Source organism: Netta rufina (assembly GCF_964035555.1).
Source record: "Netta rufina genome assembly, chromosome: Z".
Lineage (NCBI taxonomy): Eukaryota > Metazoa > Chordata > Aves > Anseriformes > Anatidae > Netta > Netta rufina.
Genome location: NC_140126.1, coordinates 22,164,172 through 22,189,062, shown reverse-complemented (window position 1 = coordinate 22,189,062; position 24,891 = coordinate 22,164,172). Strand labels below are relative to the sequence as shown.

At 39.2% G+C, this 24,891-nt stretch overlaps 2 protein-coding genes across 2 annotated transcripts in view; both read left to right on the top strand.

Annotated features, from left to right (window-relative positions):
- The window catches only part of SV2C (synaptic vesicle glycoprotein 2C), a gene marked incomplete at both ends in the record, with an annotated part of 80,931 nt that extends 79,693 nt beyond the window's left edge, over positions 1–1,238 (top strand). Inside the window, one exon of the mRNA XM_084305014.1 lies at positions 1,055–1,238. Within this exon, the coding sequence (XP_084161140.1) occupies positions 1,055–1,238 (184 nt within the window). The remainder of the gene's footprint in view (positions 1–1,054) is intronic.
- A 22,086-nt stretch (positions 1,239–23,324) lies between these two features.
- IQGAP2 (IQ motif containing GTPase activating protein 2) overlaps positions 23,325–24,891 on the top strand; it is a gene marked incomplete at its 5' end in the record, with an annotated part of 125,975 nt that continues 124,408 nt past the window's right edge. Inside the window, one exon of the mRNA XM_084304577.1 lies at positions 23,325–23,370. Within this exon, the coding sequence (XP_084160703.1) occupies positions 23,325–23,370 (46 nt within the window). The remainder of the gene's footprint in view (positions 23,371–24,891) is intronic.

Genomic DNA, 24,891 nt, shown 5'->3' with positions numbered 1-24,891 from the left:
ATAGAATTTCACTACAATAACTAAGTAACCTCTTAGTCACCCAGTCCATTAGTTTCTCTGTCAATTCTTTCTGTTTGGACTGGGGAACTTTTTCCTTCTAATGGCAATAATTAATATTAACAATAAAAAAAATTGTTTGTTCTGAAAAGAAGTTTATATCATTGTGATTCTTATTATTTTGTCCCAGTGAGCACAGTGTGAGCTTCAAACAGTTATTCTCCCTTTCACTTCCTAGAGATTTGGGAAATGTTAAAGACTTTGCCATTTTACAGATGATTTTTTTAGGACACTTTTTTTAGGACAATTATTTTTCTTGCAATTATGAATCATACTGTCACGTCAAAACACATTTAATTAAAAGGGTAGCAGTTTGCATAGTACATCTATGTGATCGCTACCAAAAATTATACCTCTAAAATAATACCTCCACAAAGCATAAGCACCTCTGAGTTGCTCGTATTGTGTTTTCTGTTGGCAATCCCTTTTGTCTGAAGTTTCTTAGGTATCTCTTCTGCATGAAGCAGGGTCTTTTTTGTTTTTTGTTTTTAAAGCCTCATTCTCTTTGACCCTAAGAGACAGACATTTGTAATTATTAAAGGTCTTATAACCCTTTTGAGAAAGCATTGAACATGCATACCATCTGTAAGAAAACAATTTTTATTCAGTACCCCATGATGCTCATCCTTTTATTTTGGTGACCTCCTGATATCACTATGTAGCTCTTGAAAGATTTCTCACCTCCTCTCTACTGATCCACCATTTTAAATGTTATTGAATTTCTGTTTGTAGGTCCTTTGTTGTTGTGTGAAAGTACAAACTTGCCTGTTCACTTATTCATTTCATATTTTTGTCCCCAAGTTAGCAGAATGAATTTGTCTCAATAAAATGCTGTTACAGTAGAGTTTTGATTTCACATTATAAAGATCAAGTACAGAATCCTTGTAATAAATTCACTTTAAGATAGAGGACTATACTGATTTATTCCCACTGAGGATTTGTTTCAAAGGTTTTTACTCTTACATTCATTTTAACTTTATTCTGTTTTTTCTTCTAGGGCAACAGGCTTTGGTTTTTTGAATGCGCTATGCAAAGCAGCAGCTGTACTTGGAAACTTAATATTTGGTTCCCTTGTTGGTATCACCAAAGCAATCCCTATTCTCCTTGCTTCTACTGTTCTAGTATGTGGAGGTCTGGTAGGACTTCGGCTTCCTGACACAAGAACACAGGTGTTGATGTAACCGGAAAAAGCCATTTACTGTTTATTTATTTATTTGTAAAATGTGAGCTCTACTGTTTGATGGTACAAAGGCTTCAGATTCTCAATGCTTATCAGAGTGCTCTGATGGCAGAAATCAAACATGGAAAAAGAGTGGCAGAGATTTAGAAAATACTGTATGAAAGTTTTAGATTTCACTTTCATTTGCTTGCATACTTTGCTATTTAAAACCACTTCACTTAACTTCAAACTGCAAAGCTACCTCTTAAAACACTTCCAGTGACATGTCCAGGAAGACAAAAATCATACTGATAATTAGATATTTAAAATGCAAGTGGTCATGTTATTTAAAAAAAAAAAAAAAAAAAAAAAAGTTCAATTTGGTCACGGCATTATGAGCTTTTGTAACAGTGCAGACATGCAAGTCAAATACTTAGCAGTATTGGTGCAAGAAATATTGTTCTTATATGTATCAATGCATGCAGCATTAATCAGGAAACTGTATAGATTGCATCAGTACTCTTTGTTGCTGGTCCTCAAAATAAAACAAACAATTTTTTTCTTCTCCTTTGTGGCATCTGGAATATTTTGCCATTTTAAAACTGTGAATGTGTCTTGTTCCAGGTGTAGATCAATACAAACCAGTGTTTACGTTATTGTAAGTATGAATAAGGGAAGAATCAAGCCAGTAGATTCCATGAAAAGTAAAATGCTGTCAGAGAAGCTTGTTTGGTACGCTTTTGTTTGGTATTTACAATTCTAATACATATTTCTCTGTCACAGAATGCCACCTATTGAATTTAGTCAGGTCATAACTTCAACATAGAGTATAGTGTAATTAAAATCTCTCAAAACATTTTCTAAACAATATCAAAACAAAGAAAAGCAATAATAAAAACCTGAATTATTTTCATAGTTTATACATTCCTTCATACAACCATTTACTCAGCTGATTTTTAATATCATAGAGATATCTCACCATTTAACACTTTCAAACAGCTCTTGGAAAAGCCATTAAGAAACCATGCCAAGGCTGTAGGCAATGGTCATATCTTTATGAGACCAAGTATAAGGATGGAGAGTAAATGTTAGTATATATGTTCCTTCTAAGCCATATGCTATGAATTGTCATGGATTGCAATAAAGACATCCCCACCTGTCCTACTGCCCTGTAAAAATGTTATTAGATCTCTTTAAAGTGTCAGCATTAAAAGTTAAATGTAGATTCATCTATAATATTATTAGACAAAAGGGACAGATCTGCTGATTACAGAAACTGGCTTTGCTTTCACTGAAGCTAAGACAGTCTCTATCAGCTGATGAACTATCTAAAGTTTCAAGTTTTAAAGAAAAACTTTTATTAGGTGGCTGAATTATTACCAAAGAAATTAGGCTTTCAGATAAAGTCAATGTATGTAGTAAGATAGATTTTTTCACTTTTGTTTTCTCTTTCTCATATGTAAGAACTACTTACTTTTGGGTAGTAATATCCATCTCTGCATTTTGTCAGTTGTCATTTTAGTTGTGTTGAAAGAGTCAGTAAAAGACAGTCTATACAAGATGATTTATTACATTTAAGGTTCACTATTTATTTACTAAATGTGGAAGTTACATTTTTTGATTTTGAACAAATGCCTATGCTATATATTGTAGCACAAAAAATTAGCCCAGGGTGTGGTTTCTAGTATTAACAAATGAGAAAATGGGCTTAATTTAAAAAGCATAAATATTGAAAATTACTAGGCATTTTTTGATGTTAATAAATAAAATACGGTAAAGAAACAGAAACAAAAACAAAAACAATTAAAAAAAAAGAACGTTTAAGAAGTATGTTTATTTTACAACATACACAGTCAAAATGTCTGACATAAAATATTGTATATCCAACCATGATTTAAAAGATGTATTTTAAATTTCTAAATGATGTTTAAAAAGGGGGAGGAAGAATTATTTTTCGCCATGTTCCAGGTTAAGAATAAAACATGGGCCTTACTTTTGCACCTGTGGCTTTTGTCCACTAGTCAGCGTCTTATTATTTCAAGGCTGTTTTCCCTAGTAAGAATCGTATTTGACTTTGGCCCCACTTCTCTGTGCCATTCATTAGTTGTATCTGTCCACCTCCTTGTGTTTACTTTACATCTTATTTTGAAATCTGAAGCCTCTGTACATATCCTGAGTGAAAATCAACAGCAATGGTAATATTACATTTTCTTGCTGTGTGCACTGTCCACTTCAAGTAGTATAGTCTGTCCAACTCTGTATATAATATAGAAGAACATCCAGATCCAATGCATTGTGCCACCTGATCAGTGTGGAGGAAGTGGTCCACAGAACAATAAGACTCAACTCTTGAAGGTTCTAGTTCAAGGTTAATGCACTAAAATCTCATTACTTGTAAAATTATGCTGTTTGCAATGCTGGTTCTTATCCTAATTCCTGGCCACATCGTAAGTATATGATTAAGTCTGGATATAGTGAAGTGAGCAGCCTGAAAACCTGCATTGTACTTGGAATATAGCAACAGAGGAGATTAGTAAAGGCCCAGCAATGTGGACCTTGCATGGTCCAGGATTAGAGGGAATGTTCGAAGGTAGGAAAATGGATTAAAGAGAATACTGGTTAGGAAAGAGGAGAAAAAGTAAAAAGAAGAGAACAAAATGAAAAAATCCACAAATATTTCCACCATATTAAAACTAAAACTAGAATCTCAATAATTGATTAGCCAGTTGGCTCAACACATTTGAACTGATGTGTGAGCCAGCATGAAAGCTGTTTGAACAATCAAGTGGTTTGGGCTTGAATGCAATTAAGATTTATCCCATAAAGACAAAAGGAGTGAATGTGATTTCAAGTTATAAATACTTGGTAAGATGCTTGTACTCCACAGTCTGAAACAGAAAAATATGATCCCTGGAGATCTGAATGCAAATGTTATGTAAATTATAAGCAGAAGTGAGCTGTCTGGTCTTAAGGGAATGCATCTTTTTTGCAGCTTCTGAAGTGATCTCAGGTAATACACATCGGACAGTAGGAATTTCACTTCCTTTCTATGTCTGTTCATTTATATCTCACACAAAAAGTCACTTAGTGGCCTATATATACCCTTGATGCACCTATAATTAAGAGGTCATTTGCATATACCTTCAAAAGAGAATACCATATACTGCCTTATATGGCAACATAACTGTGTTATATACACACAGAGAACTGAACTTGACAGTATTTGTGTATCAGAGCTAACAACCACACATAATTGACTGACTGACCTCTAACAGGAAAATTAGTTAAAGTTAGTTAAATTAGTTAAAATTAGTTAAGTAAATTGAAGTCAGACACAGGGTCCAATGTCCTTCTCCTGTAAATCTGAAATAACTCATGCCTGTGACAGCAATGACAAAAAGTACAATATACCCTAATGACAAAGAAACTGGATAGCATTTATAATGGTACTTACTATGATGGTCAGCTGTTTTAAAACTGACAGCAAAACAGACCACATGTTTTGATTTTTGCCAGATTTTATTTTTATTAGTTTTACTCGAGACAGGTTAATAGAAAATCTTCACTTACCAGACTTTTTTTTTTTTTCTTTTTTCTTTTTTTTTTCTTGAAAGCATGTTATTCGTTGTGTTTGCACCCTTTAACAAGGTTGGCTATAGTCATGTTAGTACCTTGTCAGTTAGGAGCATGCACTACAACACTTGGTATGCATTGCATTGATTGCTGAGTACAGATTCCTAAAAAGGGAACCAGGAGTTTCATGGTTTCTGGAGTGCTCAAAGGAATTGCTAATGGATGATATATGGGGAAGCCTTCTTCTTTTGTGTTTGATTTTAGCTGGTGCCCTTCTAAAGGCATGTACCACAACACTAGCTACAGATGAAAAAGCATTAGACTTCCTTCCTGATGGATCCTCTAGTAATCCTCTCAGAAGAGTGGGGCAGCCATGGCTGCTAAGTCAACCTTTGCTACCTTTCTTCTCTTGCCATTCCATTCCTTTTATCTGAAACTGCATTTCTTACCCAAAGGCCAACTACAAATAGTTAAAATTCAATGCTCATGCTCTTGCTTCTAGCTTCATAGTAACATTCAGCAATAAGATTTGACACTCACCATTAGGATTTGGTAATCTCTTTAAAAAAAAAAAAAAAAAAAGTGGAAAACAAACTCCTTCAGGCAATTATACATATATATTTTTTTGTTTGTTTGTTTGTTTGTTTTGAGGGAATGAGACTCCACATTTCCCTACATATCCAGAAGGCTGAACCAATACATGTAGGAGGAATCTCCTCTAAGAATGGTCCTTTTTGGCTCCTTCAGCTGTTTCAGTTCAGTGTGTAGAAATATGGAGGAATCTTCTTGTTTGTGAACTTAGCTCAGCTCCTTTTGAAGGAAATATTATTCTCTTCTCTTTTCTTTTTCTGCAATGTAGCCTTAACTTCACATAACTCCCTGGGCCTACTCTTGGAACATTACTGCTAATTCCAATTCTTAGCAGTATAGTATAGTCCTCAGCGCCTCAAACAAACAGACTCTGTGTGCTAGATTTATATTCTCTTCCTTACTGTGAGTTTTAAAATGATCGTCATAAGTCAGGAAGTGATGCTTACATCCAGTCACACCTCTTTACCTAAAAAAGATGATCCTAAAAAGATCATTCTAATATAGCTACAAGCCATGTTTCCTGTTTAGTAACCTGGAAATGCAATTGAAATTTCAATCAGAAGGTTAAAAATGAATCCTTGCACTCAGGGGGTTAAAGATACAAGAAGTGAAAACAGAAATGCTGCACTTCCTCCAGAGTCTTGAAAGAAAACACATGTTCAGTAACCATATTCCAGAAGAAAGCTAGTCTGAAAGACTGTTTTTCCTCTGCATTCCCTGCACACTTGTTCATTAAACTCACTGTAAAATATTAAGTATTTGCCTGAATTAGTACTTTCCAAGGCTGTTAGTTTTGGAAAAAGAGTATGAAAAGACAGACTTCTGTATGTAGATTGGCAAGACAGGGATCAAGCAGTGATGTGGAATTAGCAAAGACATATTAGTGAATCTGGAACTTAGCTCAGGACCTGAATTAAACAGAAAACACCAATTTATAATGCTACCCACAGATCTCTTTTACCTTCACTTACCTTCATTGAGTCACACCATACGATGAAATCAGCCTCACTTGCTTTCTTCTACTCTTATTCTAGTATTCTTACATCTTACTCAAATGAACTAGGTGATACAAATTTATTTTCTTTATCAATTATTATCTGCCTTTCTTGCCATGGTGAATACCCTATTTCTTCATGCAAAGGAAAGATGCTTCAATATTTAATCATACTCTAAAGCTGTAAGATTATCAGATAGACCATTGTGCACATTCAGGACCTTTCTTAGAACTTCATGTGCATTCAGGACCTTTCTTTGATGCAGTGATTAAGCATGTCAGAAACAAGAAAAGGACAAACTGAACCTGAAAAATATTTTTTTTCTGATATGTTGTTAGGTTGAGTCATCTCCAAAGATGTTGGCCTGTAATAGATAGCCACGCTTCCTAGGCCATGGAGTACATCCTCTGTAAATAAAAATGAATAAAACATTAATTATTGGCAGTCTACTCTCACAACACACACAAGAAACATGAGTAGAACGAAAGTACTCCCCAGAATGGGAAAAAATACAGGTGTAATTGCTGTCTGTGTTTACAGTGTTAATGACACTCTTTGCCTGACAAAGACCTAAACCATATTGTTTGCTCCTTACCTATGCACAGTCCAAAAAACAAAACAAAGAAAGAAGCTACTTACCAATGAAGTTATTTGCCTTACACAAAATAATATTGTCCCTTCCACTGAGAATATTCATGAATACACATTTTAATGCCACATAACTGAGAGGATCTGCAGAGATCTCACTCATATGCTGGATCTCAACACCTTCATCTGAGCTATAGCTAGACACATCAGTCTGCAAGTGAGAGAGAAAAATTGCTGGCAGTCTGTGTTTCATCACTCTTGCCACAGTCCATGTTTTTGCTCACTGTCTTACTGTCCAGTTCTGGACATCTACCACCTGCCACTCAGTTTTTACCAATAGTTCTGTCCAAGCAAGTTGAAGGTACCTGCTGCTAACGGACAGCACTCATAACTCATTGCAAGTGTAAGAGGTCAGTATCTTACATATTGTCCGAGTTTCATGTTGTCTACAGCTAGATTCATCACCTTGCATTTATCTCTGATAATACTGCATGTATTCTAACCTATAAAATATGCCCTATATCCTCTGAATATCTGTCTTGTAAATATATGCCTGTCCCCCACTGTCTATGTGGCAAAAGTCAGTTGTGCATCTTCTGTAGGACCTGTTTTACATGTTTAAAATGTGGTCTTTCAAAAGAAGAGGGTGGGGAAAATAATGAAAGGGAATCAAATTGCTAATAGTAATATTTCAAGGTGTAGTGTTCCATTATTTTTTATTTTGGGAAGCTGTTTTCTTTAAGTTATACCCTGCAGCTCTGTAATACTGTAGATTGTAAACCAGAAGTATTACATCATTATAGGTGAATACATATGTGGACACACAAGTTTGTGTATGTATACATGCACGCACACACACAGACAAAGACAGGTTAATGTAAGATTTATAAATCATATTCTCATCTCATTCTTGATCTAAGTGTTACTTTCTGCATTATGTGTTATTCTTTGAACACAAATAACATTCTGTTCATTTCCTTGTGCAAAACATTTTACTTCCTCATGCATAAAAGTCTTGAGACGCCAAAATTCATCTTAGCTGTCAATTAGCTTTCTAGCATTGGAAAAGAACAGGTGAAATGGTCTGAAAAATAAAATTTGACTTAGCCGTAGCCTTCCTGCAGACACACTTTTCAAAACAGTGAGACAGTACAATTTGCTGTGAGGGTGACAGAGCACCGGAACAGGTTGCCCACAGAAACTGTAGAGTTTCCTTCTCTGGAAATACTCAAAACTTGCCTGGACATGATCCTGGTCACCCTGCTTAGCAGGGGAGTTGGACTGGATGACCTCCAGAGGTCCCTTCCAACCTCAGCCATTCTGTTCGTCTGTGATACTGATGAACTCTTTTTGTCCCAGTGACTGAGAGAAACAGCACTCTCAGATATTTTAAATCCTGAAAAGCTAGAGTTTTGTCTTATTCGAATAGAAATCCTTTAAAAAGGTCCAAGTGGATCTCAACATGTTAGCTTCTGTGTAATGTATGAGAAAATGTCTGTGCCTTCCTGTAGCATATGCTTTCCACTGTTTCTGCATACATGGCTGCCGTTGTTCTAGTAATGTGGTTATTCGATTGTTTACTGCTGCTCTTATCAGCAATCTTTGACCAGCCTGAAACAGAGCCATGTCCAGGGTGTCTTTTAGTTAATGATTAACATCCCCAAGGATCTACTACAGTAGTTAGTGTATTATAAATTAATTCCAGTTATAATTCAAGTTAATCCAGGGTGAAAATAGCAGCACATGCACGCCTGTGCGCGCACAGAGCAGTGAGGGTAGACAGAGTTCTTTCAAAAGCTCTGGCATCCACTACATTACTCCTTCCTTGTTTTAAGAACACTCATTCGTTGACATATGCTTCCCCTGGCAGGTATGTGCACACATCCTACAGAACTAAGAAATCACTAGAAGAAAAGGCATATTGATTTCAGAGGAGCTAACAGTGTATAGTTCCTATAGGAAAACTAACTGCTTTATAGTAAGATAAATAAACAAATAGTAGGATAAAACAAAACAAAGCAACAACAAACAAACAAACAAAAGAAAAAAGAAAAAAACGCCATGAAGCAAGCAATTGGTGGTGGTGATGATGGTGGTGGTGGGTTTGATTGGTTGTTTTTTTTAGTGTGTTCTCTGAGTTAATAAACTAAGCACCAGCCTATATCAAACCTTCAGAAAGGGTATGTGTGAAAGGTGGCAATAGTCACCTAATAAGACTTTTATAAAGTACTGGGTCTTTCCAGAAGCAAAACCTGTATTTAATGAGTAATACTGCAGCATGTGGCTTCTAATAGGCATCGTGAATAGACTGTTTCAAGCAGAAATTTGCTGTCCATATTTAACATAGCAGCAGGTGATAGTACATCGTTCTGGAAATTTGTACACATTGATTAAAACTAATAGTTTATAAAGAAAAAGAGAAAAATCAAGATTTGGAGAGAGATCTTACAAAAGTAAAAAAAAAAAAAAAAAAAGGCAAAACAAAATAAAAAAGCCAGCCTCCGTTCATCTTTTGTGTCCAAAACCTTGAAGGTCTTTCCAGTTTCTTTGTGCCCCTCTAATATGCCCACTGATTCATTAGTGCTTCACTAGTCATAATCAAAGTTTTTACTGACAGTTGAAACAAAAATGAGAACTGGTACAAAATTAGAGCTGCAGGAAAGCCAGCTCATTTATAAAGAGAAAAATAAATGCACCAAGCTGCTAGTGACTGCGTTTATTGTCTTCCTTGTGTTTTATGATATTACAAACTGTTACATGAATCTAGTGATGTGTGTGTAAGCTGATCCATGTTTAAATCAATATTGTAACTTGCAAGATGGGGATATTAGCTTTCTTAGCTTTTTTCATCAAAAAGTGAATGTATTAAATACATGATTGTGTATACTGGCATGTGGAAATTTATGTTGTGAGAGAAATATGTTCATTTATCTCATTTTTTCAACATGAATAAAGCTATTCGTGTTTAAAAACCCTGGCTTTTCCCTATGAGTGTAACATTTCCCAACCAATAAAAGGATTTTTAACAGCATTCAACGCTATAAGCCTAATGAGTCAATTGACAGCTTCTTTTAGCTATTTTCTATAGAATGGTATATTAAAAAATAAAAATGAAGTCTTTCCAAAATTAGCTGTTTTACCCTCAACTGCATAACAGTGACAACTAAACTGTATCTTTTACCTGGCCTCAAAAATATGTCATTTTACTGTACCTAAGCAGATCCTTTTTAAAGTGGGCAGTTTCCTTCACAGTGTAATAACATGCAGAAGTCAGTCTAGTGAGAGTAGAGTTCTTTTTCTTCAGTGTAATTTATTGGCATTGTCAGGTTAATGATTTTCTTAAAAATTTTTAGCATATCCTAATGCTGAGCAACAGAAGGAAAAAGTGTGTCATCTCCTAGTTTTTCATGAGCTATTTTCTGCTCTCAGTTTCTCCTGCTAACCTTCCACTGAAATTGCCAACTGGTCTAGGCCAACTGGGAGTATAGCTTTTCAAACTGTCTTTAGTGTACAAAAGTGCAGGTGTGCTAGTGTGCACGTGTTGTCAAGAAATTCATAACCATTTCTGACATTCTCTATTTCTTCATGTGAGAAAACATGTACATATTTTTTTCTACAGTAATAAGATATTTTGAATTCCCATTTATACATGTTTACTTTCAGAATCTGCAGCAAGATCTTGGCAATGGTCCTTGCCTCTCTGTTTTTTGGTTGTTGTTTTTTATTTAATTCTTATTATTTGATTTTCTTTCCTCCTGTGTGCAATCTCCTGTAATGCAGGTTACAGTCATCAATATTTGTATATGTGTTTGCATGCAGGTGCATTGATAATTTCTCTTTTTTTTCAGAGTTCCAAATTTTTCATTTTAAGTCCATTTGGTACACTTATGAACTCATCTTTCCAGTATACTCCTCTGTGTCAAATTGTCAACTACCAAAATGTTTGACCAAGTGTTTTAATTAAGTCCCCTGAGGAAAGCTGTCTGTATACTTGTGAAAGGGCATGCTGTGTGTAGGATGACTGTGTACAGCATAAATCTATAAAACATGGAAGTGTTTATAAATAAATCTGCCAATTATTTATCATCCATATAACAAATGAAAAGTTATTTAGTATACACCAGATTAATAAAGGGGCATTTTTTGCTCTGCTATATTAAAATAAAGATTTGTTTGTTCTGTGCAATGAATACACATCAGGTGTGATAACAGGCAGAACATCATTCCTGACTACCCACAAAATACTCAGAACAGTGTTTTTTACTCAGTTTGCTCTTTTATGAAAACTCTTTATGTATCTCATCCTTAGTGTCTGTAATAGAAGTAGAATATGCATTGAAAGAAAATGTGGAAGTTAATAAAGTTAAAGAAAGGTAAAAGACAATTTAAAAAGAGTAGAATTTTCTATGGTTGCAAAAGACAAGGTTTTCCTATAGATAACCATTTGGGATTCACATTTTTAATGCTATATATAATAATATATATTTAATATATAATTACACAAAATAGACATCTGTTCTTTCACTACATAACTGCACTGCAAGGATGTTTTATTACCGAAACTGTGTGAAAAGCATACTGCCACAATGTATAATAATCTGTGCATCCAAAAAGCCAATAAGAACTTGTACAGTAAACTCTGGTTCTCCAAGAAATTTGCACCCAGCAAAGGAAAAAAAAAATAGAGAGAGAAAGAGAGAGAGAGAAAGCAGCACTACAACAGTAGTTCTTTATCACATTTGGTCACTAAGAAACTCAGGAAAGCTTCAATTGATCAAATGTGGTATCTATAAAAAAACCTGTCATCTCCATCATTGTATCAGGAATATATTTCCAAATGTAGATATTTCAGAACAGACAATTAGTTTAACAAATCACGTGAGCTTCTTCAGCTGTGTAACCAATAGGGAAAAAATAAGCTACATGTGAATTTAAGATTTTTTTAAATTATTATTATTATTATTTTTGGGGGGGAGGGGGCGGGCTTATGTAGAGCACTGTCTGCAAAACCCAGCAATGAAGGATAGATGACTTTGACAGATTTCTTCTATATGTGGTACAGTGAAGAAAAAAACTTTCCTAATTTATTAAGTATAACCATATACTGGTCTCTTCTTCTAACAAAGATAAAAGGTTTTATACTTGGGTCTCCTAGTCTCATTCTAGGAAGAAATCAAGATCTTTTGTTCAGACAATAAAAGAACAACCCAAAAGTGAGTGTTGTAGAAGAATTACACATACTCTTCATAGATACCTTTCAGAAACTTCATCCGAAACCTTCATAGTAGGGGAATCTTGTGTCAGCTGAGCTTAGAGCAGTATTGCATATAGAGCACATCACTCTGCATAAAGGACATTTCTGCTTATAGGAGTGCAATTCTTTGATGAATCTTGCAGACTTAAGCATATTCAGATGAAATGGAGAAAAATATACTCCTGGCTGACACAGCTACGCTAGAAAAAGGTGATGTTTAATTCAGAGTACTATACAATTAATTTAGAGCAGTGTTTGTATTTGTGCATGCATATGTGTGTATATGCATTGTGTGAGAGAAGTATGTAGAGAACATGGATGCAAGTATAACACAAGAAGATGCCATTTTGTGGTGTGCAGCAACAGGAGACAAAATGTTAAGAGACCATGCACATCATCCATATGCCTCTCTTTCTGCTAGGGTGCTAGCTAGACTATGATTATTATTAATCCACCACAACTGTAAAGATATACACGTGATATACTAGGCCTATGTGAGATCAGTATCCAGTCCAAACCACTCCTGACAGTAATTAGTCATATCTGAAGCTTTTTTTGCAGCACTAAACCTTGAAAACTGAAAAAAGAAACATGTCTCAAAGCTCTTTATATACTGTCCTGATAGTCTAAAGCTGAACTGGAAGTTGTACCATTCTGTATGTTTTCTGGTGTTGCTATACATAAACTTTCATAGGATTCAGGTGAATGCACTCTTTCTGCAGAAAACACACAGGTGGATTTTACATCGTTACTTTTCACTCTCGAAGTGGACCTAATTGGTCCAATTAATACTGCAGTAACGAGTGTGTCTTACTTTAGCAGATTGGTGTTACATACGCAAAAGGGCTTGGAAAGACACCAAGAACTGTATTACCGAGAGCTCTCCTTTGTATTTATTAGGGTACTCTGCCTCCTACAAAGGGCCATATGAATTCTTCTCAGAAAGCTGTATGCTGTTCCTACATTTAGGCCTGGAGACAGAAGTTGATTCTGCCACCAGCAGTAGTAATATCCAAAAAAACCCTACATTTGGAAATTCTTTTGCTAACCAATTCAGGCAATGTTTTCAACCTTGGAAAGAAGCCAAACCTGTATCAGCCTTACCAATCCTTCAATTAAATTTTGTTTTCCATCAGACAAGCCAGGCTAGCACTTCTAACTATAGAATGGGAAATTGTCAAAGTACCCCTCAAGCAAATCATCCCATGCTGAAAAAATACATGTTGAAGAATCATTAGCTACAAGAATGAAGTGGTTTTCACATTTAAATTACATTTCAATGTTTGCTGTAAACTTTTAAAATGTTGATTGGCTTTTGTCTGGCTTATGATCAGATATAACTTAGGCTACAGATCAAACCTAAATTCTCCTACAGGACTTTACAGTCAAATGGCCTGTTTATTTTTTTATAAAATAATGATAATAGAAAGAGTGGGATGATTGCAGAACAGCAGTGATTTTATAAGTGGTTACAATAGCTCTGAATTGTGAATTTTGCAGTTTGTTGCTTTATAATATGTTTGTTTTCTTCCTTATTCATCCTCCAGCACTGACAATTCATTAAATGAGAAGATAAATTCATGTACTAAAGGAACAAAGCAAACACACTTGACAAGAAGAAAGAAGAGAATTGGAGGGCCACAATGAGGAATTTGTTGTGTTCTTTTCCTCTTGGAGTTCCCTCTTCTCCTCACCCAAGGAACTCTAAACTGAGACTGAAATCATGTAACATTCACTTGACTATTCTGAGCACTAACACCTAAGGCCACATGTTCCCTTCAGGTGTTCGCCTACCCTCCACTGCCTTTAGACTACTACGACAACCACAAATGTTACCAGAGAAGGAAAACGGTGTTCTTCAGGACCTGTCTCCTATGAGTCCATACAAACTGCAAACCCCATAATAATGGGAATCTCAAGGAGCTCCTGGTTTTAAATTAAAACATTCTTAGGTTTGCAGTCAGACCAGCTGGTGGACTTTACAGAGTGTATGAATTAGAAATCAGATAAAACTAAGAGTAATTAACCTTCTCCAGCATCCTGGAAATGTTGTCATTAGTGCACTCTTGTATTTGTTCCATCATTTGGCTTTAATGGCTAATTGCGCATACTCTTCCAATGGCTTCCTTGCAAACTCCAGAGTCTGCCTACAAACAGTGTTTTTCAGCCTTGGCGGTAGAGCTAGATCATGTGAAAGGAAATCCTCCTGGTATTTAGGATTACATAGCAGTTAGGATCTCTTTTTCCCAGCTTTATTTCCCATCCATCAGGTCTGGAGCCTTGGTGAACTGTTATCTATGTTTTGTTCGCCTGCCATTTTATTCATTATGAGTTAAAAAAAAAAATTACTGAAAACAAGCTGAGGCCCCTTGAGCACATTCAGCAGCCCAGTTCTCAAGAGTACCATAGGAGTTTGCCTTTTCAGCCTTTAGGCAGAATCACAGCTTTTTAAATCTGAATAAATGGGTGAATATAAAAAAATAAAAAATAAAATAAAGCAAAATAAAACAAAACAAAATATTATTATCATTATAATATTATAATAATTAATAATTATAATATATATGTAATATATATATAAATAATATATATTATATAAATGTACTTATATATAATATAATATAATAATAATAATAATAATAATAATAATAATAATAATAATAATAATAATAATAATAATAATAATAATAATAATAATAGGCCACTAGCTTTATCAAACATTGATATGGGACAAAGGAACAGTAAGATACTGTCATACTCTTGAGTTACAGGTATGTCATTATTATACTGCTAGCATGGACTTTAACCTGTCTTTGGAAGGGCTGTTATACCATGTTTTGCAAGCCACAATACATACAAAATACATAATTGTTAAGGACGCTGGAAGAATTTATGGGCACATAGAAACCACGTGTCAGTATTTTACGGCAGAAGCCAGTAGCTAATGAAAACAAAGCTCCACGTTGATACAGTGCAATTTCCAATTTGACCCACGGGTGGAAGAGGAAAAATGAAGAATGAAAAAGATCAGAAAAGATCATGTGAACATTATGCTTGCAGAGTTTCAGCTACCATTGCACAGCTGCAGTCTGAGATCATTCACTTGCAGGTAAACTTAGTGCCTGGTGAACGCACACTTTGCAAGTGAAATATCCTGAGCCAAGGTCCAGTTTACTTCTGCCCACAAGCACGTAGCCCTTCATTTGGGGGAGGGTAACATGGCACAGAGTCACCTGGTCAACTCCAACCAGAGCATTTACAGGAGCTTTGTATTCACCAGAAATGTATTGTCTCCCAGATGAAACACTGCAGATAGAACTGTGGAAGTCTTCCAGCAGTAAGCAGTCACCAAGAAGAGACATTTAACGAGTTACAGAAAATGTCCATTGCCTACCTCCTCCCTGTCAGTGCTTTCAATTATCTTGGTGGCTTTTGATCCTGTCGTGAATGCAGACTTCTCTGAAAGGGGTCTGTTGGTGGTCTCCAGGACATGCTCTCCAAATGTGCCTGACACAGGCAGGTTTCCAGGCTCCCTCCAGCAAGTCTGGAGCTCTGGGCCTCTCTGCAAATATCACTGGCATTCCCCAATAAACCAGTGTCAGCATCCCAGGGCTTGCTGTCCCAAGCTTGGGACATGGCTTCAGGTTAATTTTTAAATGGAATTTCAGTTGCTGATTTTAATTTTACAGCTGCAACTGTTTTGAGATCTGGTTGTCTGAGGCTTAGAAAAACAGTAAAGCTGCTTCCAGGAAAGGAATTCAAACCGAGGCCATTTTGATTTAAATAAGAGGAGGCTGCTGACCCTTTCTGTGAAGGGTCTTAGATGCTGGAATTAGCTTTTCTCGCTTTGCCTTCTAGAGCTTGAATTTGTCAGTCTTTCAGACGTGTTCTTCATTTTTACACTAATGTGAATAATGAGGAGCTTTTCAAAAGACTGGAGCTGTGCCAGTGGAAAAGTGGTGGAAATAAGAAGACCCGAACCAGTCTAGTGGAAATCCATGGGAGTTCAGTCTATGCTTTATCTGTGGGGCAACTGTTGGCAGACAGGAAATAGTTGTAGGGTTGCCTTAGCTGTCAGTCTCCTGTAAATGTAGAGCTCCTAGTGCCCTAGTGCCCTGCCCGGAGAGTAATAAATAAATAATACATTAATGAGTGAATAATGCATGGACTTTTAGCGGAGTGGAAACATTGCTAACCACTTGCAACCACAAAAAGACATTACAAAACCAGCCCCTTCTCCTCCCCCTCTCCCCTCCAAAAGTAATCAACAACAACAACAAAAAACACTGCCACAAACAGACCTAACTTGTGGATAACGTGAGGAAATGATCAAGATTTTTACTTCTGCTACATCCAACCCAGTAAAGAATGCGTTTTGCTGAATCTGCAAACTGCAGACGGGCACAGATGTTCCCTGCTTTCAAACAGCTCTGAATTCGTTTTTATGGCTATTCATTATGTCTAGACAAGGAGGGTCACTCCACTCCAAAGTATTCTGTTAAATGAATAAATATTTATTCCAACAGACAAATGGAAAAAGCTCTCTTCTGGCAAAGTCCTTGCAGAAAGATTTCAACCTCTGCCTTGCAAAACTCATGCCACTTCTGCAGGATCCAGGGCATTTGTCCAATGCATTTTGAACAAACACTTTAAAAAACAAAAACAACAACAACAACAAAAAAAAAAACAATAAACTGTTCGAGCAGAGAAACTGGCTTCCTAGGTACCTTGGCAGGTAGGATTTAACCAAGCTTCGTCAGGACTCTAAGTTCAATGGGAAAAACAGAGGGATCCATCTCCTGATGAGAATGGGCATACACAAATACCCTTAGAAAGGCACCTTAGGAAGGTCTATGATGCAAAAATGAAGTAATTGGTGGCAAATGCTACAAGGTATGGTACAGCACATTACTGTCATCCCACGACTGCTTCTCACTTTCACCACAGGACACACCACTCATTTATAATTAAGCAGCTCCTTGTGAGCTGAGCTGGCTCCTAAAAATGTCATCTTTTGGGAGCATTAACTCATACCAGTCCCATGACTGAGTTAATGGTGTGGCCCCAATAATAATAACATATGCCAGTATTTACATCAGGCACCTATAGCCACAGTCATGGTTGTAACACATGTTTAAAGTTCTAATTCTATACTGAAGTCCCGCCAGCAAGCTAGTCTCAGGGGCAGTTTTCCTTCCTCCAGGTCTCCATTAAGAAATTCTGCAAGTTGTTCCCACACCTAAGCAGGTCATGTATGTACTTTACAATGTCTGAAAGATGCTTCAAGTCAGCCTTGTGCATGAGCTTTTCACCAGTTTGTGCACACAGTGCAGGACCTGGGAAGAATCACTGCCGAATCACAGCATAGCCATCACCAAGGGGTCACTATCTGAAATCAAAAATCCGTGGATTCATGACACTAACTTGGAAATCACGAAGTTTTACTGACAAAAACGCTGGAAGGTACATGTCTTTTGAATTTTCAGGTCTGTACTTACAGCCTGCCTCTCAGAGCACCATGTCTAGAAATGTTCTTTTCCTCAGAACAACATACATTCAGATGCTTATGTACCATCTCTCTTTGGAAACTTTTGCTTTAGAGCAAACAACATGAGTTTTTCAAGCAGTAGAAAGATGAAAGATTCCTGACACTGAAATAATTTCTCCATCATTTCATTATTCAGGTGTCAGTGCCATGCAAAAAAAAAAAGTTACTGTGCACATTTTTATACACTTATGCTTCTGGTTCGTTCATCTGAAATTTTAGCTTTATCAAAGCTACCCACATTTGTTTTCATTCCATCCCATGAACTATTTCTTAAGTTTTTGAAACTGCTTTTTCTATTCCAATTACAAATATGTAAACTGTTATTAATTTTTATTTATTTATTTTTATTAGGATGATGACCAACAGACCTATTTCTGGCTGCTTTTGTTTGCCCTAGAAACCATAACAAAATCTGAGGAATGTATTCTTCCAGGCATTGTGTTTTGTTGATCAGTGTTGCCTTCAGTTTTGTGCCAGTTCTGCTGAGAAGTTAAAGTCACTTCCTTAATTGAAAGGAGCCGATGCTGCTGATATTGAAAAAATGTTTTCAGCACTTCTGCTCTGGGTCTCCATTCCACCCATCTTTTTTTTTTTTTTTTTTTTTTTTTTTTTTTTTTTTTTTGCCACAGTATTTGAATTACTTCCACAGCTGACTTTCTTACAGTTGTTTATGGTGTTTCTGACTTGACACATCCTCAGTCTAGCTAGAGCTTAGCCTGCCTTTTAAACAAGAGCTCCTTCTGGGATGACAGACCCTCACGCATTTGAAGGGGACACCCAAGAGAGGAACCACAAGACAGGATCATGCTGTCCAGGCACAAAAGGAAGGGAGCAGAGGCAAGCACTGCTCCTCACTGTTCTTTCATGACCATGGCAGCCACAGCATTGCCATTAAGGCTAGTTGTGCTTTTTTTGTTTTGTTGTTTTGTTTTGTTTTGTTGTTTGTTTGTTTGCTTTCTGGGATCTCTGAGGCCAGTTATGTGATTGGTTATTTGTTTACTTGCTTACCTCATGACAATAAAAAATGCATAACAAGGATGTTGTGCTGAGGGATAGGCTGCAGCCCAGCCCAGCTCCCCATGCTAATCCCTGCAGATGATTCCCCTCCGTGCAAGAATTACTGAAGGCCATAGTGCTGCACAGCAGCTGCATGGAGGGCAGTTCCTGTTTTGGTGTTTCTTCATGTTTCCTTGAGCACCTCTTGCTTGAGTACCTCTTAACCTTTCTATCTGATTAACAAAAGCACTGCCTGTGTCCTTTCCACTGCAATTTACCCAAAACTATAAATCCACAACCTACATGGTGCTCCTGCTGGAACACTCATTGGTTTATGGGGAGCAAGTTGTGCTGCCATGAGTCACCCTCCCTTTGAGCGCCTCTGATTTTCTAGCAGCCCATGCAATGAACTTCCTCTTGCATTTGCCCAGGAGGACCCTGGGTATGCTTTCTGCACAGGTAGGAAAAAGTGTGGCCAGACACTTTTGGTCATGCCACATTGCAATTTGGTCTATACAAGCAGCAGTGTGGCACAGCTTGTTAGATGTTCATTAGCTGCACAAAGCAAACAATTGGAAAAGTTCTTGCAGTACCTGGGAGCCTGTCTGGAGTTAATCTCCTTCCCCATGGTGATGCAGGAACTCAGCCTGCCCTGCCACAGAAGCTGCACTCCCCCCTGCTCACCAGAGTGAACTCAGTCCAGAATTTCTGTCATGTAAAAATTAAAATGCACTCAGCAATGCACTAACAGGAAGAAAAATATTTAAATAAAAAAAGATCTCTAAAACCAGTAAATGCAGTTTTCCTTTCTGTAGGAAAAATGCTGTCAGACAAGGAGAACAATTTACAAATAAAATAAAGGCATTGTCACAGAAAAAGTGTCATTAAAGCTGCTGTTTCCAACAAAAAGCCTAGTGTCTCTAATTACCTGCATGTACTTGCGTCACTGCTACATAAGCCACCCAAGAATTTCAAATATCAATATCCTTCTCCATCTGAAATCCCTTTGTACACAACAGGACAAGAAGCATGAAGCAGCACAGCATAGGCCACTGCAGCTTTTAGATCCAGCCGCAGTCAGTGAGATGTGCAAAATTCCTCCCTTTCCTCAGTTTTCCTTCAGACTGGTTCCCTGTTAGATGTGGAGCAGTGCGCAGCTGCCTCTGAAAATACGTCAAGTGGCACCCCTGGTCACACGGGGCTTACTTATTCATGTGCTTGCTCCCCGTGGGTGTGCAAGCTCTGCTTCACTCGCAGGCAGGTGCGTAGGTCGGAGCAGGAGGTTTCTTGCCGGCAGGAATGCGGCAAGAAACACCTTACTCACAGCATGATGCCCTTGATAGTGCGCCGAGGACATTGATCTCAAGCTCCATTAAAGGGCCTGGACTGCGAACAGGAAATGTTCGCATTCAAACATTTACTCTAGATAGCTGGCTACAGTGATTTCTTAAGTGCCTGCCTCTTAGTAACCGTAAGAGCCGAGCACTTAGGGACTTAGGAGAGAATACGGAGCCATACCCAGAGGTTCGGGCTGACTCAAAGGCTGCGGTCCTTTGGCAGAGCTGACCGCAGCCGGGCGAGCTCAGCGCGCTGCCCCCGCAGCCGGGCTCCCCCTGGGGAGGAGGAGGAGGAGGAAGAGAAGGAGGAAGAGGGGAGGTGCGGGAGGTGCGATTCCCCATGGGATGCACAGCCCCGGCTCCCGGGGCAGGCTGCCCCCTCCGCTTTGTTCCTGCCGGAGTTGTCTGAGCCTTCACGCCGCCAACAGCTGATGGAGTCAGAAAACCGAGGATTAACAAATCCGATGCGAAAGGTCGTGCACAAACCCGCATGGCTACCGCTTATTACTCCAGCACTCTCCCACCTGCCTAACCTCCTGCTGGGAGCACTTGGCTCACGTCCGTGCCTGCTGTTCTGTGAGCATTACGGAGGCTGATGCTGCCAAAAAGCCCTCTCAGTTCCCCCCACTCTGGCCTTTATGTTCAACCCCTGGGTACCCCCTGCTCCCTGCTGGCACTTGCATTTCTAAGAAATAACCCTACCAAGAGGAAAAAAAAAAAAAAAAAAAAGTAGTTTTTCCACGGGATAGATTTGCTGAGTCCCTGTGACAGTGAGCGTGGGGAGCCTGTGGGGAGGAGGATGGAGAGGACATGTTGCAGGTGCTGGAAGACAAGGAAACAAGGCAGTTTTCTCAGTCATGGTGTCAAAGTGTGTGCAGGGGGCACTATGGCCGTGCACACCCTTGTTCTTTCAACTACAGTGAACGAGGGAGCAGCACAACACAGCAAAGGCTAAAGAACAAAGAAACTGGGTTGTGAAAGTGTACTTCAATACATTCTTGACGTTGGCTGAGTATAACATTATAAAAATCAGTCAAAATGGTAATTTACAGCAAATAAAATATTTCTAGTCTTTTACTCATATCCACTTTTAACCGAAATGTTTTCCATGTTGGTTTGGGTCTAAGATCAGAAGAAAATATATGGGCGATTGTTTAAAAGATGTGTTCAGAAAGTGTTCAGAAGTGTTCAGAAAGCTTAGTGAGGACTGCAGCTCTACCTGTGTCTGCCCTGCATGCCTTTACAGTAAGTCATCACCTTTTGCTTCAGGGAGTTGAGAAAATTAAAATGACCTCAGTAAAGGTAAATTTGTTTCCTGTTGGGTGTCATTTTTCTCCTGCACTCTTCCAGCCCTTTCATCCTGTATAATCTGTATTTTAATTACTACCAGAAATGTCCATTCCCTCCAGCATGTTTTCATCCCTTCATGAGCCATTCCCAGCAATGCTAAAGATGGAACGAACAAAACAAGAGGCCTTGCAAACAACCTGCAGACATCCTCTAACCGGTGGAAAAGCTCAAAGGAGGCTCTGTAGAGATAGCATGGTTTTATTGTGAAACAGAGATGACTGAAACCTGATGGACAGTCTGCAAACACCTGCTGAGAGCTGTAGGTAAGTGGACACTGTGCACTAAACTACAAGCACACACAGGGACTTTGTGTCCCACACGCACTGCAGGACAGGTTATGGCTGTGCATGGACACTGCTTTCACTTTCTGTCTTCCAGCAAACCTTGTGCTGGAGGCTTAGAGGCAGCCTGTGAGGCACAGTGTAACCCTAAAATGTGCCTCCACTTCCAGCACTGCTGACCTCCAAGTCTGCTCTGGTGCATTTCAGGGGTTGCCCAGGAGCTAGTGGCCACCATCCAGCCACAAAATGTGAACATTTGGCCAGAAGCTTTATTGGTTCATTGCCTGAGATGAAGCCATCGCTGAGGGCACTGGGGTCACCCTGCATGGAAGCCACCAGTGAGGGCATTCACCCTGCTCCCACACCTTGGAAATGAGGGGGAGGCCGACAGGTACACCGTGCTCCAAAGGTGCCCCAACTGCACTGCACATTGTGGTGGTGGCTTCTTGGCACAACAAAAACACTGCTTGTGGAGGGTGAGGGTGTTTCAAATCAGCAAAACTGCAAGTGGGAAACCAAGTTTGGTTTCTCACCCCTCTCCACAGTCTCCTTTCTGCAAAAATGCAAGACGAGAGGTGGGTTAGCTATTTCTACTTGGGGTAGAATTTATTTATTTATTTTTTATTATTTTTTATTATTATTTTTCATTGGCTTCACTTGTTTTACTCTTTCTTTCCCCCCCCCCATTTTTTTTTTATTTTTTTGGTTAAACTTTTTTTCCTTTCCCCATTTTGGTGGCTTTTTTTATGCTTTCTTTTTATTTTTTTTTCTCTTTTTCCTTCCTTTCTTTCTTCTTCAGCATTCTCTTTTCTCTTTTATTCTCTTTTCCTAATACTTGGCTTTCTTTTTTCACTTTTTTTTTTTTTTTTAATTTGATTTCATCATTTTCTTTCCTTTCATTTTTTTTCCTTTTTTTTTTTTTTTTTTTTTGTAGCTTTTTTGGCATTCTTTATTACTCCCTATTTTTCTTTCTCTCTCTCATTCCCCCTCTCTAACTCTCTCTTTCTCTTTCTTGCTCTCTTTTTCTCCCCCTCCCTATCTTTCTTGGCTTTTGTATTTTCTTTCCTTCTTTCTTTTTCTTTCTCTCTTTGTCTCTTCCCTTCTCTCTTTCTCCCTTCTTCTTTCTTTCTCTCTTTTTTTTTCTCTCTCTCTCTTTCTCTCTCTCTTTCTCTCTCCCTTTCTTTCTCTCTCTCTCCCTTTCTTTCTCTCTCTCTCCCTCTTTCTTTCTTCTTACGGGTGGGTGGGCTGGGATCTCCCACTCTGCCTCTCTCTCCCTCACTCTGCCTCTCTCTCCCTCACTCTGCCTCTCTCTCCCTCACTCTGCCTCTACTCTCCCTCTCTCTCCATACCCCCCCACCCCCCTCTCTCCTCTCCCCCCGACCCGCCGCCCCCCCGTCGCTCCCGTGCGGCGGCGCCCCGCAGCCGTGCGCGGCGCCTCCCCGGGTGGCCGCATCCCCGCTCCCCGCTCCCCGCTCCCCGCTCCCCGGTGCCGGCGCGGGGCGGGCGCGGGCGCGGGCGCAGCAAATCAGCGCGGCGCGGCCGGCGCATAAGAAGGGCGGGCGGCAGCGGGCGCCGTCCCTCCCGGCGGCGGCAGGATGCACCATGAGGAGCTGGCGCCCCTGCAGCGGCCCCGCTATGGCTGTGAGTGGGGTCGGGGGGCGGCGGGAGCGGGGGGCACCCGGGGCCTGCCTGTTGTTCGCCCCCCTCCCTCGCCGGCCTGCTCTTTTTCGTGCGAAAAGAGAGGGTTGAGGGCAAAGAAAAGCAGCTCGGCCGGCTCTGCCGTTGCAGAGCGGCGCTGCGCGCAGCGCTCCGGCTTGCCTTGGGTTTGCTCGCGGCGACCTCCGGCAGGCTTCGGAGCATGTTTTCGGGCTCCTGTTTTATTGCCTTTTTTATTTTTTGAATCATCGCTGTTATTTTTAACCTGAAGCTTTCTGAACGGATTGTAGCTGTAGTTCTGCATTTTAACTCCAGGACTTTAGGTTCCTGCAAGAGCTCGGGGTTTTACCTCTATGCAATGCAGCATTGTAGGTATCAGGTTGGGTTGTAACTTCACAACTTCAGACTGCAACTGCAGCTTTCAGGTTATAACTTTATAACTTCTGGATTATAACTTCGGAATTTTGGACTGTAGTTTAAAACTTTGCTCTACAATTTTATAACTTTGCATTATAACTTTATAACTTCAAATTACAGCTTGAGTGGGGTGAGAAGCAGTGCAGGTACCAGGCATTTCCTTTCAGACAAGGTGTATTTGTTTCTCCAACCTATATTTAAAAAAAAATCCCTGAAGCAGCTTTCCTCCTCCTGCTTGCTGCAGGGCCCTCTCAGCATTGCTGTGGTTTGCTGGGATCCTGCATGGGCTGTATTTTCTCCTTTGGGCAGAGATGTGTAAGCCCTTGGTTTTGCCATCCTGATAAGAAATGCCTCTGATATTGTAGGCATTGCTAAAAGTGAACATGCAAATTATTTGCAAAGCTCATAGCAATTCTGGCATCCTGTGGTCTGATGCCAATACTAAAACCTTTTCAGGTTTTAGTATTGCAGCTTTTTTTATAGCCATTTCTGGAAACTTTTTTTTAAACTTTTTAAAAAAAAACTATTTTTTATAGAAGCACAAAAACCTTCACAAGGCTAGGGGCCACCCACTTCCACCCAGGATAGCTGTGAAAGCTTGACAGCAAGACCTTCGGTTTGGAGGATCCTGCACCCTCTTGAACACTTCCCTCTGTTGATGCCCCCCAGGTGGTGCATTCTGTAGACCATGCCCATAGGTTTCATTTTTCATTTGCATTACCTGGTGGGTGTCCCAGAGACCTTTGAAAGCATGCTGATGATGTTTTCTGGAGAAGGTTGCTGAAGGTTAGCACTGATGTTTTCTAGAGTGGCTGCTGGCCATGTATGCTCTGTGTCTATGCTAGCGATGATGAAGTTTGCTTTTGAAGCTAACCTCCCAGTCATCCCAGCTTGAAGTGCCATTGTTTGTGTGGTATGGCAGAGTCCAGTCATGGGAGCGGTGCCTGGGAAGATGTGGTGCTGAGGACAATCTCTGGGCTTCATGGTGATTTGACCTTGTGCTGATGCTTTATCCATGCATCTGATGTGCAAAAGCTTCTCAAGTGCTAATGGTGTGCCCATCAGGTCTTCAGAAGCATGGGATCTGCT